At 41.5% G+C, this 18,180-nt stretch overlaps 1 protein-coding gene across 1 annotated transcript; it reads left to right on the top strand.

The window, feature by feature from the left end:
* Nucleotides 1–2,778: 2,778 nt before the first annotated feature.
* LOC133981778 (immunoglobulin superfamily member 22-like) lies at nt 2,779–18,180 on the top strand. Its single transcript, XM_062420630.1, has 25 exons — nt 2,779–2,950; nt 3,329–3,463; nt 4,410–4,546; nt 5,658–5,757; nt 5,874–5,910; nt 6,236–6,407; nt 6,675–6,788; nt 11,366–11,528; nt 12,290–12,402; nt 12,592–12,754; nt 13,472–13,756; nt 13,911–14,035; nt 14,273–14,414; nt 14,571–14,778; nt 14,880–14,968; nt 15,059–15,361; nt 15,554–15,727; nt 15,933–16,061; nt 16,166–16,462; nt 16,547–16,635; nt 16,766–16,958; nt 17,170–17,475; nt 17,583–17,731; nt 17,816–17,996; nt 18,113–18,180. Exons 1-25 carry the CDS (start codon nt 2,779–2,781, stop codon nt 18,178–18,180), a joined length of 4,044 nt encoding a protein of 1,347 aa, XP_062276614.1.

The raw sequence follows: 18,180 nt of genomic DNA, 5'->3' as shown, positions 1-18,180 counted from the left end.
TTCTATGCATCATTTAACCATTAACATCAGCTATGTCCTTTTTTGGGGTGGATTTAAGAGCTTCATTGCATAGTAGTTGTTCTTATCAACTTATGAAGAAGTCAGAAATCACACAAAATTGTATTATCATCAACAGCAATAGTTTTGCTGCAGAACATTACAATAATATTAAGTTTCAGGACCATATTTTCAGAAATAATGAATTCAGAAACTCCCTCCACTTTACTGCTGTCAGGAAATTCTGATTAGATAGTAAAAATATAATTTAGTTATGCTTTAATTATTTAGTTATTATTTAAATACTTATTTCTGTCAACTTCATTCATTTATAGGGTCTGTAAATTAATTGCACTTCCCTACATGGTCAACTTTACTTTTTTTGATGGCCTTAAAAATAGTCAAATGTAGTTGCTGGAATCAGTCCATAAAATATCGACAATGTATTAGCATCTTACAAACTGTACAATGTCATTTTCATTCCGGTTGCTGAAACTTCTTCACAGAAAAAAATATAGAGGATGGGACCTCAACGCAGAGCTGGGTAAATATCGTCATCCTCCTCTTTCTACATCATGCTCTAAGCACTGTCTTATCTGGGAAAAAGAGGCAGATATAACACCTCGTGCTGTACTGTGCACAGACATCAGTACAATATGAAATACAATATTTTGCATCTAATATTTTATGCCCTTGAAGACAGATGGCCTTTTCTAGCCATGTCTACTCCCCTGAGTAAATGTGTTAAGGGTTTGTCATGCATTATGGGTCGTTCTGTTGATGCTCTAGCTTCACCTTGATGACCATTGTTATTAAGGTGAGGCAGGATAAACAGTGTTTAGTGCTGGACAAACTCACAGCATATGCAATAAACCTTAAAGCACTGAAGAGGTGAGTACAGGGTCGCAAACCAACAGAGAATGGTCATTTTTAATTTATGTATTGTTTAATATATGTTAAAACTGTTGCTTATTGCATTTATTTAATGATACTCTGAGACCTCTGGCAGTGACACACATAGGAAGATGTCTTAGAGAAAGAGCCTGCTAGAAACTCTCCATCACCACATGCTCTTTTGAGCACATTAATGTTCAGAAATACTAGTCTGACACAGCCCTCAGTGGACGCTTAGACTAACTGACCAGTGGGAAATATTAACATGATGTATTGGTCCAGCCCAGAACAGCATAGACCGACAAACCCAGGCTAGATCAGAGCCTTATTTGTCCAGAGACAGGACACAGCAGGTGTTTAAGCGGAGTGCCCCAGCCTCGGCTCATCCACCAAAAAGGAACCAAGAAAGCAGTGGAGACCGAGCTAGCCGGAGCCCACAGAGAAGGGAGCAGTGTGTGGATTAAGAACATCATAAGAGGAGACATTTGGGCTGGAAGCAGTTAAACCAGAAACCCAGGGAGCTGACTAAATCTGAAAAGAAAGTAAAGTCTTTCCTGTAACAAGTAAGTGTGGTTGGCTCCGTGTCTTCTGAAATAATAGAGCCATGAGAGGAGAGGAAAAAATCCTTTTGCAATTTGCCATGCTGGATGCTGTGAAAAAAGAGAGAGATCAAGGGCACTGAACAAAGAGGCAGAGAGGTAGGAAGGAAGAAGGGATGTTCTTGTGTTCCACTTGCAGTGAGACATCAACCTGTTCAACACTTTGTAGCTGTGAGTCACTTGCTACTGCTTTAGATTGTAGAGTTATACCATCAGAGAGTTTGCTGTGGCTGCTTAAAACAGCTTCTTTTGGTTGGTATCAAAGCTTACTTGGCTAATTAGTTCCAACATGTAGTAAATTTGCTGAAGGAAGCAAAACTCACATAGATACTTCTTGGATTAACATTTAGAGACTAATATAAAATAGTTCCTTTGGCTTGACATTTAAATGCTAAATCCAGGCTGTCAGTGAAAAAACAATTCTGTATTTTTAAACTGGCTCACAAATATTGACATGATCATGCACACTGGGCTTTTATGGGAGTTTTATTTAAGGATTGAAGCTTCATAAGCAGGTAGAGTGAGTGACACATTTTTAATTAGCAGGAGAGATTGGGGCTTGACTCCTGCTGCTACTTGTCATTAAACAGTTGTAATGTGGTTAATCTTCTTACTTCAGGCGCGGCGGGTAAAGTGTATACTCTATGTGCACGTAAAGATGCACAGCTTACACACATGCAGAGAGACAGAAATGTGGACTGGGCACAGGGAAGGAATCCCAATTCAAAGTAAGAGGAGGGAAGAGCACAGTTCATCAGTGGTACAAACACAATGCCTTATCTCAAGCAGCAGGTGTGTGGATTACCTTTTTAATTGGATCTTTGTTTGAGCCTATTGAGTTTGAGGCAATTGACTATTGTAGTTACCACAGAAAGGAGGATGATAGAGCAAAGAAAGTGCAGGGGACAAGCTGAATAAGGGAGGTGAGTTTCAATAATTTCTTTCGGTGCATACTTCTGGAAACATAAACTCAATTACCACCAAGACACAGCAAAGAAGTGTGTTGTAACTTGTACCCACACGCAAACACCCAAGCCTACACTCACATATACATGCAAAAGTACAAACACAATCCGATACTCATTCTCTTTTGCTTTTGAACGCACTATTAACTTTATTGGTAAGTGAATTCAAAGAGAATGGTTAAGATTGTCCTCTGTCACTCAGGCCCCTCAATATATCAGGACTAAAAGATGTTACACACAACTAGATCCAATGGAATAAAGAGTTAAATGGACAACTTTATTTGTTTCCATCAACAGCCAGGCACCACCTTAACATCATCACCATGGCAGCAGGGCTCCTCCACGCCACGGGGGACAAGATGGAACATCAGATGAGGCAGGTGTCAGAGATGCAAATGTTCTCCTCCTCATCCGCCTCTTCCTCCACCCTAACCTCACCCATGAGCTCCTCCAAGCTGCGAAAAGTCTCTCAGGGTTTGTCCAGGACCATGGATGGTAAGAAACATGATGATCTTCCCCTCATGTGCTATGCTTTGTAATAGAGCATATTTCATTATGAGACATGGCATTGAGGATCTTTGATTACAGTTGGGAATCCAATGAGCAGTAGTAATAAAATGAACAAAAATAAGTATGATAATAAGCCTTTAAAAAGTGCTTCTAACCGACTTTTCTCACTAGCAATTTTGTCTTAACGTCTTAAAGCTATGTGTATTTTGAACTGTGATGACTACACTACTACAGTACTACACTGCAACAAGCACCTTTCAAATTCACGATACAGCACATTTGCATGTAAGGCTGCTCTATCATGGTTTGCCTATTAGGGCTTGATTATGATTTTTGATGTGAATGTCCTTTATACTCCCTCAGAACACTCTGGGGTCCAGCGTAAGACCTCAGCTGTGGTGGAGTCCTTCAGCCAGGTACAGAAATCCACCCACATCCCTGAGGGAGAGTCTGTCCCAGATTTTGAGGAGAAACTGCGGCCCATCACTGCCCAAGAGGGTAATGTGAACTGCTCCCTAACTGTAAAGGCTCATGCACACCTTCAGTTTCTTGTAGACAGGTGCGTAGGATGAAATGTCCATGGGCAAGAGCAGAGAGAACTCCCACACGCTGTCAATTTACTTGCAATACACTTTATTAGAAAATTACAACATTTTGGTCCTTAGACCTTACCTGATGAAGGGCTGAGGACTGAAACTCTGTATCTCTGATAAAGTTTATTGCAAGTAAAAGGACAGTCTGCAGGAATTCTCTTCTTCCATCCCACAGTACCTTGAGAATTCAAGAAATGTCCTTTGTGTCCCCTAATATCTCTCTTCACATTGCATTATAAGCAACTGTGAGCTCTGGAGATTACAAGACAACTATGTGCAAGCTAATTTTAGATCCATGCCCATGATTTGCCCAGGAACTCCAGATGACACAAGTTCAACTCCACTGGGAAAAAAGTTTGACACAATGTGCAAACTCAAGATAATCACTTGTCTCTCTGGGTGAAGGTACTGTAAATCTGCTCTGATCGAAGTCCTGACAAAGACCTCACAAAGCGCAAATATAGTGTGATAGAGTTTGCAAGATGTCCGTGACCTCCACAGAAGAAAGCCTTTGCTGCTTCTGCTGAATACTAGTGCCTGTTCTGCATAAACTGTAGGTGTCTGAGTGTTATTCACCCTGGCTCTGCCTGTGAATTATAGATTAAGAGGGTTGTAGAAGGTAACCTGTCACAATATGCAGAACACTGCAGAATAGCCACAGCATTAGCATTCAGGGACTGACCTTAAACATACTGGTCTCAAAGGGAAAACAGGAGAGAGATACAACATGAAATATTCAATGTTATTGCACCAATATGATTTAAAAATTGGTAATGCAACAGTGGTTTCTCTACAGCTAATCCTTCTCGAGCAGTTAATGAACACGTCCCTGTCTCATCTGTCATTCATAGGTGACAATGCAGTGTTCAAGGCGAAGGTGACAGGGAATCCCCAGCCCACTGTCAGCTGGGAACGAGCCAGTGGATGTTTGCTTTCTGATGCATCAACGTCTTTTTGTGACAAGATCAACAATCAGTATATACTCAAGGTTTGACAATATAACCACACAGCTTTACAATGTCACTCACTTATTTAAGGATATCACTGTTTTTCACCTCTGAAACAGAAACCAAGGCTGTATTGAAATTAAGTGTGTGCTGATTCAGATCTTTACTGAGTCTCTCTAATTTTCCGTGTTATCAAAAGATCATTTTATTTGCCTTCATTGTGTTATAATTGATGACTGCACAATGACTCATGTCAAATAAGAAATTGAAATTGAGTCAACGCTATGTTTGTTTTATTTTGGACACATCAAACTATAAATACAATGTGGCATTGTATATATTTGTGCTTTGTGGTTTTGATGAATGTTTCATTGATGGCTGTGATGGAGCACTGCCCTATTTTTAAAAGAAATCCATCACACACACTGATGTCATGTATATTCCAAAACTTGTCTCTGAGTTGATCACCAGCATCTGTAAGCATTTCTGTAATTAATCCATATGTGTCTAAATCTAAACACATTAACCACAGACAGTACAGAGTGAAAATACAGTACTTAAAAAGGTGAATGTAACCATAACAGACTGCTACAGAGTGCAGCAGCTCTGTACAGCCTATCATTAAGCTGAGGGGCTCTGCCATCTTGGTGCTGTCAACCCAGACAGCACACCATGCATCATGAGGAAAAGTAGATAGAGAAAAAAACTCTCTGATCCTTTTATCTATAACCACTCTGGAGTGGATTTAACGCTTTCTCTGTACCAGCCTGGGAGCTTAAGTGAAGCTTAAATAGCTATTATAAAGCAATTAACTTGTGGGTGCTGACATATGCATCTCCCCTTGCCATCTGTTTCTCTAGTGAGGGATGACTGTTAAGTTGCAGTGCTAAATGTTGACAGGGTATTCCTAGCATTGCACTGCCTCCTTCTGCTCCAAACAAGCACTGCAGTGGGATCTAAAGTGACCGGACGACAATGTGACAATATGACAGTTTCAAATGCCTGTGCAGCTTAAGTTGTATTACTTTGTAGTAGATTCGGTACATCTGCACAAGGTTACAGTTACAGGTTACACTTATGGATTGCACTAAGCATAAAGCATGCTGCTTTTATTCATTTCATGTAAACCGTGATGTATTTCCTCCACTTCAGATTAAAAACCTCACACTGGGGGATGCTGATGTCTACAAATGCATCACTTCTAACCACCATGGAGAAGCTATCTACTCCGTATCACTCATTGTTACAGAAAGTGAGTCTTACCATTTCACATGATACATTGTTTGAACCTTTTTTTAGTCCTTATAGCTGTTTAGAAGCTTTCTGCTAAGTTTACCTCTGGTAAAGATGTTCTCTTTTTGTTTTTAGATCCAGCGCTGGACTTCAAAAAGATGCTGAAGAAACGGTAGGAACACAAGCATGGTGTCTTATACTGGTCCTGACACTCCCAAAACCTGTCAAGGTGTGATGGAGTTTTCTCTGATCCGCCCCCAGATTTCTTTTTGCATGCATCCAGAAATATCTACAGGACAAGATCTAAAGAGCTCCACTCTGTGCCAGTGTTGCCGCAGGGGCAGAGGAAGATGCTTCTGAGCTGTCATCACACTTTTGCACAAACTGTCAGACATACACGCACGCATACCTACACAAACCAGGCCTACACCTTTGCACGTGCACATAAACACACGTGCACGACTTTTCTGCTTTCTGAGATCTTTGTCCTTGTGCAGTAGTGTTGAGAAGAGAGAGGAGAGGAAGCCACCTACAGAGGAGGAGATGTTAAAGATCCTGGCTGGAGCTGACAAGAAGGACTACGAGAGGATCTGTGCTGAGCACGGCTTCACCGACTTTAGAGGCATTCTCAAGAAGCTAAAAGAGATGAAGAAGAAAGTGGAGGTGGAGGTGGGCCTGTCATACAAAGAGCTTGTTCACATAGCGCAGGATCAGATAAAGATGAAAAGGTTTGGGGTATCATATGGAAAAAAAATCTTAAAATAGAGCTGAATGTTTATTGTCACAGCACAGCCATAGGAAAAAAGGTATGTCATATAGTAACACTCAAGTCAACTAATGTGAACATGCAAAAATGCTTTTCAATGTCATTTTGTCACAGAAGTGGTTTGTTTACAATATGTAAAATGTTTGATCATTTGATTTTTTTATTTCCAGATGGTGCATGTGCTGAAGCCCCTGGAGGACATCACAGCCAAAGCTGACACCAACGTCGTGTTCGACACCATCCTGGAACTGAGAGACCCAAACATCAGGATGCACTGGTTTCTGGTAAAAATCAATGTCTGCCTTGTGTGTGTGTGTGTGTGTGTGTGTGTGTGTGTGTGTGTGTGTGTGTGTGTGTGTGTGTGTGTGTGTGTGTGTGTGTGTGTGTGTGTGTCTGGAAAGTATTCACACCACTTTACTTTCCCCACATTTTGTTATGTTACAGCCTTATTCCAAAATTGATTAAATTCCTTTTTTTTCTCTCATCAATCTACACACAATACCCCATAATGACAAAGCGAAAGAGGTTTTTTAGAAGTGTCTGCACATTTCTTAAAAATAAAAAACAGAAATATCGCAAGAATTCACACCATTTACTCAGTACTTTGTTGAGTTGAGTGGCAGCCTTAAGTCTTCTGGGGTATGAAGCTACAAGCTTGGCACACCTGTATTTGGGGTATTTCTCCCATTCATCTCTGCAGATCCTCTCAAGCTCTGTCAGGTTAGATGGGGAGTGTCGCTGCACAGCTATTTTCAGGTCTTTCCAGCGATGTTCAATCGGGTTCAAGTCTGGGCTCTGGCTGGGCCACTCAAGGGCATGCACAGACTTGTCCCAAAGCCACTCCTTAGTTGTCTTGGCTGTGTGCTTAGGGTCATTGTCCTGTTGGACGGTAACCCTTCGCCCCAGTCTGAGGACCTGAGTGCTCTGGAGCAGGTTTTCATCAAGGATCTCTCTGTACTTTGCTCTGTTCATCTTTCCCTTGATCCTAACTAGTCTCCCAGTTCCTGCCGCTGAAAAACATCCCCACAGCATGATGCTGCCACCACCATACTTCACTGTAGGGATGGTATTAGCCAGGTGATGAGATGTGCCTGGTTTCCTATAGATGTGACGCTTGGCATTCAGGCCAAAGAGTTCAATCCTTGTTTCATCAGACCAGAGAATCTTGTTTCTCATGGTCTGAGAGTCCTTTAGGTGCCTTCTGGCAAACTCTAAGCGGGCTGTCATGTGACTTTTACTGAGTAGAGGCTTCCGTCTGGCCACTCTACCATAAAGGCCTGATTGGTGAAGTGCTGCAGAGATGGTTGTCCTTCTGGAAGGTTCTCCCATCTCCACAGAGGAACGCTGGAGCTCTGTCAGAGTGACCATTGGGTTCTTGGTCACCTCTCTGACCAAGGCCCTTTTCACCCGATTGCTCAGTTTGGCTGGGCAGCCAGCTCTAGGAAGAGTCCTAGTGGTTCCAAACTTCTTCCATTTACGAATGATGGAGACCACTGTGCTCTTCTGGACCTTCAATGCTGCAAAAAAAATGTTGTACAATTCCCCAGATCTGTGCCTCGATACAATCCTGTCTCAGAGGTCTACAGACAATTCCTTTGACTTCGTGGCTTAGTTTCTGCTCTGACATGTACTGTCAACAGTGGGACCTTATATCTCTTCCCTCTTAAATGCTATTCAAGCCTGCCCCTCGGGAAAAACATCTGGCCCAGACGGCTTTGGCTGTGAATTTTATAAATCATTTCATGACAAAATAATTCCACTCATGCTGAGAATGGTGAACAATTCTATGAGAAATAAGACGCTCCCCAGCTCGTTATATGAGGCGAATATCTCCTTGCTTTTGAAGGGGGGAAGGGAAGCAGTGGATCCTGCAAGTTACAGACCGGTTGCTCTCTTAAATTGTGATCTGAAAATAATAACTAAAGTTTTGGCTACAAAATTAGGTAGGCATATTTCCACAATTGTACACCCTAATCAGACTGGATTTATTCCAGGTCTTTTCTTTTAGTAATGTCCGTCTGCTTTTAAACACAGTATACTCAGTACATGGGAAAAATACACAGGCTGCTATTTTATCTCTTGACGCCCAAAAGGCATTCGATCAGATCGAATGGCCTTACATGCTGAAGACGCTAAAGCAATTTGGATTTGGGGAACATTTCATTGAATGGGTGAAAATAATTTATCTTAAACCAGTATCCTCTATTCTCACTAATTCAGATAGGTCCCAACCCTTTGAGTTACAGCGGGGTGTAAGGCAGGGTGACCCTCTTTCTCCTCTTCTCTTTGACATTACATTGGAACCACTTGCAATAGGTAAAAGGGGTCACCCAGGTATTCATGGGATAAAGTTTGGTAATGTGGAAAGCCTTGTTAATCTGTACGCTGATGATTTATTGATCTGTTTATCAGACCCAGTGGTCTCAGTTCCCAACCTCCTGAATTATATAAAATCATTTGGTAAATTATCTGGGTACACAATTAACTGGGACAAATGTGAGTTCATGCCATTGGCTAACATGTGCCCTATTTTCTTGAAATCTTTGCCATTTAAATTAGTTACTACCCATATTTATTATCTTGGCCTTAAGATTTCCAGAAACCCCAAACTCTTACTGAAATTGAATTTTTTGGATATGGTCGATAAACTTAAAGCTAATATTAAGAACTGGAAATTGCTCCCTCTCTCAATGATTGGCCGTATTAACGCCATTAAAATGGTTGCACTTTCAAGGTTCTTGTATCTTTTTCAAAACCTCCCCATTTATTTGCCGTTACAATTTTTTAAACAACTAGATTCAGTTGTCCTGTCATTTGTTTGGGCAAATAAACCCCCTCGCATTTCTAAAGCCCATCTGCAGAAGAACGCAAAAAGCGGGGGTCTTGGCCTCCCGGTTTTTAGGCATTATTACTGGGCTGCAAATGCAAGGGCTCTCATTTTCTGGAAGGGGGGATCTCCTCATGATGACTGTTCCTCTCCGCTCTGGCTAAAGATTGAATCCATGTCTGTATCACAAACTTCGCTCCCAGCGTTGCTCTTTTCAATTGCACAGCCTTCCCACAAGTTATTTGGTGACAATTTTGTTCTTAGTAATTCTTTGAAGATATTGAAACAAATAAGAAAAGTCCTTAGATTACCAAATGTTTCAATAAATGCCCCAATAACAGGTAATCATTTGTTTAAACCAGGCTTGACTGATGGGGTGTTTCTGGACTGGAGGAAGAGAGGCCTACGTTACATTTCAGATCTTTATATAGATAACAATTTTGCTTCCTTCCCTTTTCTCCAGGCTAGATATCACCTCCCTCAGTTGCATTTTTATCGGTATTTACAGATCAGACATTTTGTAAGAGAACATGTTTCTGATTTCCCATTAAGACCACATAATTATAATTTTTATGATACATTTCTCTTACAACCAAACTCTAAACATTTGATTTCCCGCTTTGTCACTGCTTTTGAGTCGCCAGTGAGTTCCAGTCATCTTAGGGATACATGTTCAAAAGAACTGGGAGTTCCACTTTCAGAGGAACTATGGGAGGAGAGCCTGTCCAGTATACAGAAGTGTTCTATAAATTCAAGATATCGGTTGATTCAATTTAAAGTCGTACATAGACTGCATTATTCCAAAATTAAACTTAATAGAATATTTGAATCAGTGTCTCCCATGTGTGATAGATGTAACACAGCCGAAGGTTCACTCTCACATTTATTCTGGTATTGCCCAGTACTGGACAGTTTTTGGAGCGACATATTCAGTTGGTTCTCTAAGCAATATAAAATAAATATTCAACCAGACTGTAACCTGGCGATTTTTGGTTCCTCTGAAAGGACATCGACCCTCCCTTCCCACTGTAAGCAGGCTCTCAAAACAGGCATGGTAGCAGCCAAAAAATTAATTTGACTTAACTGGAAATCTCCATCATCCCCTTGCTTTAAGAGGTGGCTTAATGAAATGGTTTTTGTTTCGAGGATGGAACAGATTCGCCTCAGTAGAGGGAATGCACCTAAATATTATGAGAAAACATGGAAACCATTTTTGGCTTTACTGGATGAGACTTAAACGACCAATAATAAGAAGAATCAGGCTGCTATGTGGTATTTGTAATTCAATTATTTTTCCTGTACTGTTGCAGTACTGATCAAGGCTTTGATATTCCTCTCAGGGTTTTTTTTTTTTTTTTTTTTCCTTTTTTTTTTTTGGTGTTTGTTTGTGTTTGGTTTTGTTTTCTATTCATACCCCTGATGGTATTTTGAGACAGAAGGCACTGGACGACTTTGCTTATAGTATATATCCTCATATAGCCTTTGTCTTTACTTTTCTTACTTCATTTATTTCATTTAACAATGTCAGGTGGTGTATGTCTATTTTGTATATAGGTTTTTGTGTTGTTTTTTTCTTCCTTCTATTTTTTGTAAAAAATGTAAAAAAGTGAAAATAAAATATTCAAAAAAACAAAAAACAGTGGGACCTTATATTGACAGATGTGTACTTTTCCAAATCATGTCCAATCAATTGAATTTAATACAGGTGGACTCCAATCAAGTTGTAGAAACATCATAGCATGGGTGTGAATACTTATGTACATGCGATATTTCAGTTTTTTATTTTTAATACATTTGCAAAAAATTCTAAAAAACCTTTTTCGTTTTCATTTCATTATGGGGTATTGTGTGTACATTGATGAGAAAAAAAAGGAATTTAATCAATTTTGGAATAAGCTGTAGCATAACAAAATGTGGGGAAAGTGAAGGGGTGTGAATACTTTCCGGATGCACTGTGTATATATATAGGTGTTTCCATTATATAAACCACTTGTGAGTTTCTCCTCTCACCCAGGCATTTTATTTACAATTCAGGGTGCGGAGCTGCTGCGGATCCAATACTCTCATGGGAAATATGAAGTGAAACAGATGGGAACCAAGCACATGTTGTGCATTTCTGGCGTGAGCCTCAGTGACATGGGCACCTACGCTCTCCAGGTTGGAGACAAGAGACTGTCAGCCAGGCTTAATGTCATAGGCAAGTGCAGAATGAAACTTGAGTCCTTCCCGCCGCTCATAACTCAGAGAGACAGCCTCATCATTGACTGCATTATCCACTCTGTGTGAATCCCTCTGTTTTTACATGCTCTCTTTTTCTTGTCATTTGCATTTCCTTGAACAGCTGTGCCATGTAGTGTTCTGTCAAGGGCTGTGATTTGGACTTGTTTGATTGTTGTAACAGAGAAGGACAAGTTTAATGTGCACATATTCACCGGCCTTTACTTTGCGAGGCAGCTGGATTGATCACAACATCATGAGATCCTGCAAGAATCCATCTTTTCAGGGTTCATGTTATAGACTTGTGTCCGTACCACCAGTGGTTTGGACCAATCAGCGTTGTGAATCCAGCTGCCTTACAAGGTGAGACAGTGATAGATTGTGATGAACAGATGGTTCATCCAATTATGTGCCAAGTATTTTTTGAAAGTGCCTGACTGTTCCCAAGCAGTTTCCATGGACAACTTCTCAGATGGCCCTGTAACAAACCATCTGGCACATCAGGTTACACCTGCCTATGTGCACAACATTTTTCTTATTCCTTTTACTACAGGGCATAGATTGACAAAATACAAAATACTCTAAACACCCACACATAAAAGTGCCAATTGCTAGACATCTTTTATAGGTGTGTTTTTTTAGTGAAAGAGTCCTTTTCAATAAGGTTTTTACATAATATATAGTGTACACACTTTATATATTTTAATATGTAGTGATTTCCATGTCCCTTCTTTCTTTCAGATGAACCTCTGAAATTTCTGTCTGACTTTAAGCCCCAAAAAGTGACAGAGCGCCAGACTGCTGTGTTTGAGATCCGTCTTTCCAAGAAGACAGACGCACCACTCATCTGGAAGGCTAGTGTCTGATTAAAAAAAGATTTACTGAATGACTTAATTGCACTTTTACAGAATCATGCAATTATTCAGCATCCCATCCTGGTGGATATTTAACACATTTGGTCTCTTGGAAAAACTGTAGGAGTTTTTGGCATCAACATTTTTGTATAGGAATATGAAAAGATGTGTTTGTTTGTATTTTGACAGGTAAAAGGAAAGGAAGTAAAAAGGGATGAAAAGTTCGAAGTGTGCCTGTCTGAAGATGGTCTGACCTACACCTTGAAGATTAAAGATGTGAAAGTCAGCGACACTGGAGACTACACCATCAGCATTGGAGACCTCACTGCCACTGTGCCACTTTTCATTGAACGTACGCACAAGTATTTCATGGCTTTCACAGACATGAAAAAACGTTTTATGTTTTGTTTTGTTTTTCCCAAAAGGGCTGTGCCTTCCTGTTTTAGTGGAGCTAGAAGAAACACTTCCAAGGAAACAAACTTCCCCTTTAGACTTAGTGGAGATGAGCAGTTACTGGCTTTCCCCTCCCCTGAGATTAGAGATTCTTTCATAGCTATGCGTAACAACATTATCTTCCCTCTATCTTCCAAATGAAGACGTATTGGAAACATAATAAATCCTCCCTTCTAGCGCTGAGTTGAAATAAGCCAACCAAATCCCTCCTCACAACAAGCTCATTTATTACGCCTCTGTCTAACAAGATGCTTATTTGCCGAAGGTGCAAGCTGGGGCATGTAAATATATTCACAAGGATATGTGGCTGTCCTCTGGGGTTGCAGGAACAGAATCATAGTAATTGAGGTTGTGTTAATTACAGTTTTTCATGAGTACACTCTATCTTTCTTGTTCTTTAAGCATAATTCTATAAGGTCTGCTGTATGTGTAGGGACTGACTATGAAGAAAACTAATAACTGGGTACACAATAAAGCTCTGTTGATATTTCCATTTTTATCTAAAATTATGGTTTTCCATTTAAGATGTGATTAATACAGAAATCACCACAACATCAACCTTGAAGTCATTCTCTTTCTCTTAATCTTGGTCTTTTTTGTTTATTATATTGTCAAGGGATTCCTATCAACTTTACCAGCCAATTGAAAAACGCCAGTGTGAAGGAGAGAGGCATTGCCCGCCTGGAGTGTGAGATGAGCTCCAAGGACGTTCACATTCGCTGGCTGAAGGATGGGTGTGATGTCACAGCAAGCCGTCGCTATATCTTCATGCGCGAGGGAAAAAGGGCAGAGATCATCATCGAGGACTGTGAGCTGACAGATGAGGGGAAGTACTCCGTCGTCTGTACTCAGGACAATGACTCACACGAATATGTCACCTCTGCCTATCTGATTGTGGATGGTAATGACATCTGTCTGTCTGGCCTTTTTTTATGTCACATGGCTTTTTTAAGGTCTAAAATTGGACCCTGAATTAAATGTTTTCTCATAAGAAATTACTGGCTACTAAAAAAGACCCTAAATAAGCTTTTTATTTTTTATTTTTTTTATGTCAGAGCGGTTTGCCTCAGTGAAGAGTGGTATGTCAGATGTTCAGTGTCCAACAGGCTCCCCTGCAGAGCTGTCCGTTGTTCTTGACGATGAGAAGGTAGATGGAATGTGGCTGAAGGATGGACAGGAGGTAAGAGATGATGGGGTGAAAAGGTTACAGTCCTTAAGCATTCCCCTTCTGTCAATTTATCTGAATAGTCTTTGCTCCTTCTACTCTCATGCCTAAATGTCAAGCAAATATGGCATTAGCTGCGTTTTTCAAGTGATAATCTACCATCTTTAAAACCCTGATTTTCTGCTTCAATTACATTTTTGCATTTTGTTGTTAACACAGTGTTGTGTATTTCTTCTGGGTTTCATATGAAAGATTTCAGAGAAGAGTGGGGTTCAAGTATTCAAACAAGGAGCCGTCCACAAGCTGATCTTCACAGGTGTGACTAATGCCCATGAGGGCAAGTACACCTTCAGAGCCAAGGGGGCAGAGAGTGAGGCTCTGCTCACCATTGCAGGTGTGTGCGTGTGTTGAGATGGGAAAAGCTTTCTTGCCACTGTCAAAATCAAATGACATCTACCAAATCTATACTGGAAGTGAATTAAACCAAAACAACAATGAAACGCTTTTTAAACTACATCCAAATATCCATTTCAAAAATGTTGTTTGCCAGACCCTCCAGAGATTGATTCCTCTGTGCTGGACTTATTGGGTGCCCGACCTGTGACTGTGAAGGCAGGGCACACAGCCACCATTAAGATCCCCTTCAAAGGCAAACCACCTCCCAAGGTCACCTGGTACAAGGATGGTGTGGAGGTCACAGAAGATGAGAGGACCAAAGTGGAGCGGACAGCTGATGGCACCTCACTGGTGCTCAGCAGGTGGATGAGATGAGAAAGGTGTCATCTACTCAGATATTTTATGATCTTATAAAAGATGTTGAATGTATAAATATTTCCACTACTTCTGCCTGTTTAACCAGATGTATACGAGAAGACAGCGGTGCAATTATGCTTCGCCTAAAGAGTGACTGTGGCACTGCTGTTGCCAACCTGCACCTCAATGTGATTGGTGGGTGAAAGTTTTTGGCAACCAATGTTAAAAGGATTTTCTTTAATGCAGATTTGAAATACTTAACTTCTCTTTGATCACATTGCCTAGACCATCCTAAGCCTCCTCAAGGGAAAGTTGAGTTCCTTGAGCTTTCAGGAAAGTGTATCAAGATGAAGTGGAAGGCTCCCCGGGACAATGGGGGTAAGCAGGTGACCAGCTTTGTGATTGAACGCCGTGTAACAGGGAAGAAGTCCTGGACCAGAGTTGGAGAAGTGGACAGCAGTACCACAATCTTCAGCAATGACAATGTGGAGGAGGGGCAGGCGTATCAGTATCGCATCAGGGCTGTCAACACGGAGGGAATGAGTGACCCCCTCGAGACAGAGGAGGTGCGCGCTGGAGAAATGATAGGTGAAAGGTCATTTGATATATCACAGGGTTTTTGTCATCATCAGCATCATCATGGTGCATACACAAAAGAAAGATAAGGCATAGCATCACAATTCTTCTCATTATCCACTTCCCTATCTTTATCATCACAGCCGTTGAAATGATCATTGCATTTGCGTTTGAGAACACCTCTGTTTAAATCCGCCCTCACAGAGCCTCCAGGCATGGCTCCCCAGCCACAGGTGTCGAATATAACCAAGGACACCATGACAGTGAGCTGGACTCCTCCAGCCCAAGATGGTGTAGCCTCAGTTCTGGGCTACAACCTTGAGAGGAGGAAGAAGGGCAGCAACATGTGGTTGCAGGTCAACAAGGAACTGCTCACAGGTCAGAGTAAAGGACAGTAAAATAAGATTGTTGTCATGCATAAAATAATTCTTCTGTATACACACAATACAGACATGCAAATGTAAAGATATTTTAACGTGTCGACCAAGTCATGACTCATCAAAACTGGCAATAGGGCAACCTGATTAATTTTAATTTCTGTATTGACAGTACATTCTCTTCTGTTGCATTTCTATCTATCTAGATTCTAAATTTGTGGTGGATGGGCTGGTGGATGGTGTGGAGTACGAGTTCAGAGTGACCAGTGTAAACAGGGCTGGAGCAGGCAGTCCCAGCACCATTTCTAATGCTGCCCAGGCTAAAGACCCAATACGTGAGTCCTTTGCTGCCTACTTCATTTCCTTACTCTTCTTCTGTCTCTTTATACATATTATCTAGACTATTTAACATAATGTAATTCTGGCTTACGTCTCATAGGAGCTCCTGGCATGGTGAGGAATCTGTGTGTTTCTGACTCTACAAACTCCTCCATTTCTCTGAGATGGACACCTCCAGAGCAGGGAGATGAGCCTTCAGGTTACATCCTAGAGATCCGCCCTGAAGATGCTAAAGAGTGGATGAAAGCCTCTAAGATCCCCATCGCGGGTACTGGCTATACTGTGGGAGGACTTCAGGAGCGTATGAAGTACCACTTCCGTATCCGGGCTGTCAATGAAGGAGGTCTGGGGGAGCCCATTGAGCTGTCGGAGGGTGTACTGGCTCTGCCTCCTCCTGGTAATATAACTGCATTCTGTTGAAGTCTCCTTTTTTTCTCTACTTTATTTTTCTTTTTATTGATTTTTTATTTTCTCTACAAAGTGGCACCCAGGTTCAACCTCCATGGGAAGCTGAAGAACCAGATGGTGGTCCGTGCTGGAACGTCTCTCTGCCTTCACCTCAGCTTCAGTGTAAGCCTTCGTCAGTTAGATGAACTAGTTCCATTACATTTGGTTGTGTCTCTCAAAGCTACAAGATTAATTAATACAAATCCTATCAAAAGATCCTTACTATCACTAATTTCTGTCTTTGTGTTCACAGGCTTCACCTCCACCAGTGGTCACCTGGTTCAAGGATGGCATCCGCACCACAGGAAGAGAGGTCATCACCAGCAGCAAGAATCACTCCCAGTTCCTCATTTCCTCCTCTCAACGGTCTGACTCTGGTGTCTACCGTGCCCACCTGAAGAACGACTATGGAGAGGCTCACTATGATGTTAATGTCAGGATTGCAGGTAAGTGAGGAAGACTTTTAATTCAAAGCTTTCTTTAATGGTGATTTATTGTATTTTGCCAACCAACAAATCACTTGGGGGGAATACATATCAGCGTGCATGTCTTTGTGAAAACTTTCTTCTCTTGCATTAAGAAATGTGAGGTCATTGCAGTTCAAATAAAATATCTCTTCTTTTCATCATCCCCCTTTAACTGCTCCCCTTCCATAAGACTTCCCTCGACCCCCGAAGAACCTCCGCCTGGTGGAGGAGGTCCCGGGCACTGTGACCCTGCAGTGGGATCACACCCCAGACCTGGCTGCTGACGATGATGAGGGGGCACATTATGTCATCCTTAAACGAGATACCAGCACCGCTTCCTGGTTTACGGTTGCTGAACGTGTCTTCAGCAGCAAGTACACTGTCACTGGACTGCTTCCTGGGAGGAAGTACTACTTCAGGGTCATTGCACAGAGCTCTATTGGAGATAGCGATCCTTTGGACTCCGAGGAGCCTCTCATCATTGCAAAGGAGAAAGGTGAGAGGGTGGACATTTGATTTCAGCATTACACCATAGCAATAAGCACTTCTGCTAATTTTCCAGTATTTTGCCTTCATATTTATATTTATATATCTGTTTTTAAGAGTGCATCAGCAGACTTGAGTTGAAAGAATATGCTTCAAGATCACGTCAGGTGAAACCTTCTTTCCTGCTGCCACTGAAGGATCATGCTGTACACAAAGGCCATGACTGCACCATGAGCTGCGCCTATCAGGGCATGCCAACTCCAAAGGTATGAAAGATGTGTTTCTGATAGGAGTGTGGTGCATCTGCCCGAAACATCTGTGCATTAACAAGACATCTGTCTAATTTATAGGCCTGCTGGTATAAAGGGGAAACAAAGATCTCTGACTCCCCTCGGTTTTGGCATAGCACAGCCAATGGAGTGTGCACCCTGGTCATCCCTACTTGTGGAGCTAAAGATGGTGGTAAATACACGCTGGTCCTGGAGAATCCACTGGGGATGGCCAAGTGCTCCTGCAGCCTGGTGATCTTTGGTAAGTTTTAGAAAGGGGTGGGAGAGTGGAATGATGGATTAATACAGACAAAAATGTGTGTATACTTATTAGTATAAGTAATTCTTTATCTCTCTGTATGTCACCTTGTCTTCCAGATAAAGATGACAAGAGCCTGCTGGAGAGTCTGACCAACCAGGCAAACAAAGATAAACTTATCTCATAA

Source organism: Scomber scombrus, chromosome 6, assembly GCF_963691925.1.
Source record: "Scomber scombrus chromosome 6, fScoSco1.1, whole genome shotgun sequence".
Lineage (NCBI taxonomy): Eukaryota > Metazoa > Chordata > Actinopteri > Scombriformes > Scombridae > Scomber > Scomber scombrus.
This window is presented reverse-complemented; position numbering and strand designations above follow the sequence as displayed.

What these genes read in the sequence shown, in the direction of transcription:
- LOC133981778 (XM_062420630.1), top strand. Translation starts at nt 2,779, where the DNA reads ATGGCAGCAGGGCTCCTCCACGCCACGGGGGACAAGATGGAACATCAG. An exon ending in TGTGCCACTTTTCATTGAAC is followed by an intron (nt 12,755 to 13,471) that starts GTACGCACAAGT and finishes TATATTGTCAAG; the next exon opens with GGATTCCTATCAACTTTACC. An exon ending in AGGGCATGCCAACTCCAAAG is followed by an intron (nt 17,732 to 17,815) that starts GTATGAAAGATG and finishes TCTAATTTATAG; the next exon opens with GCCTGCTGGTATAAAGGGGA.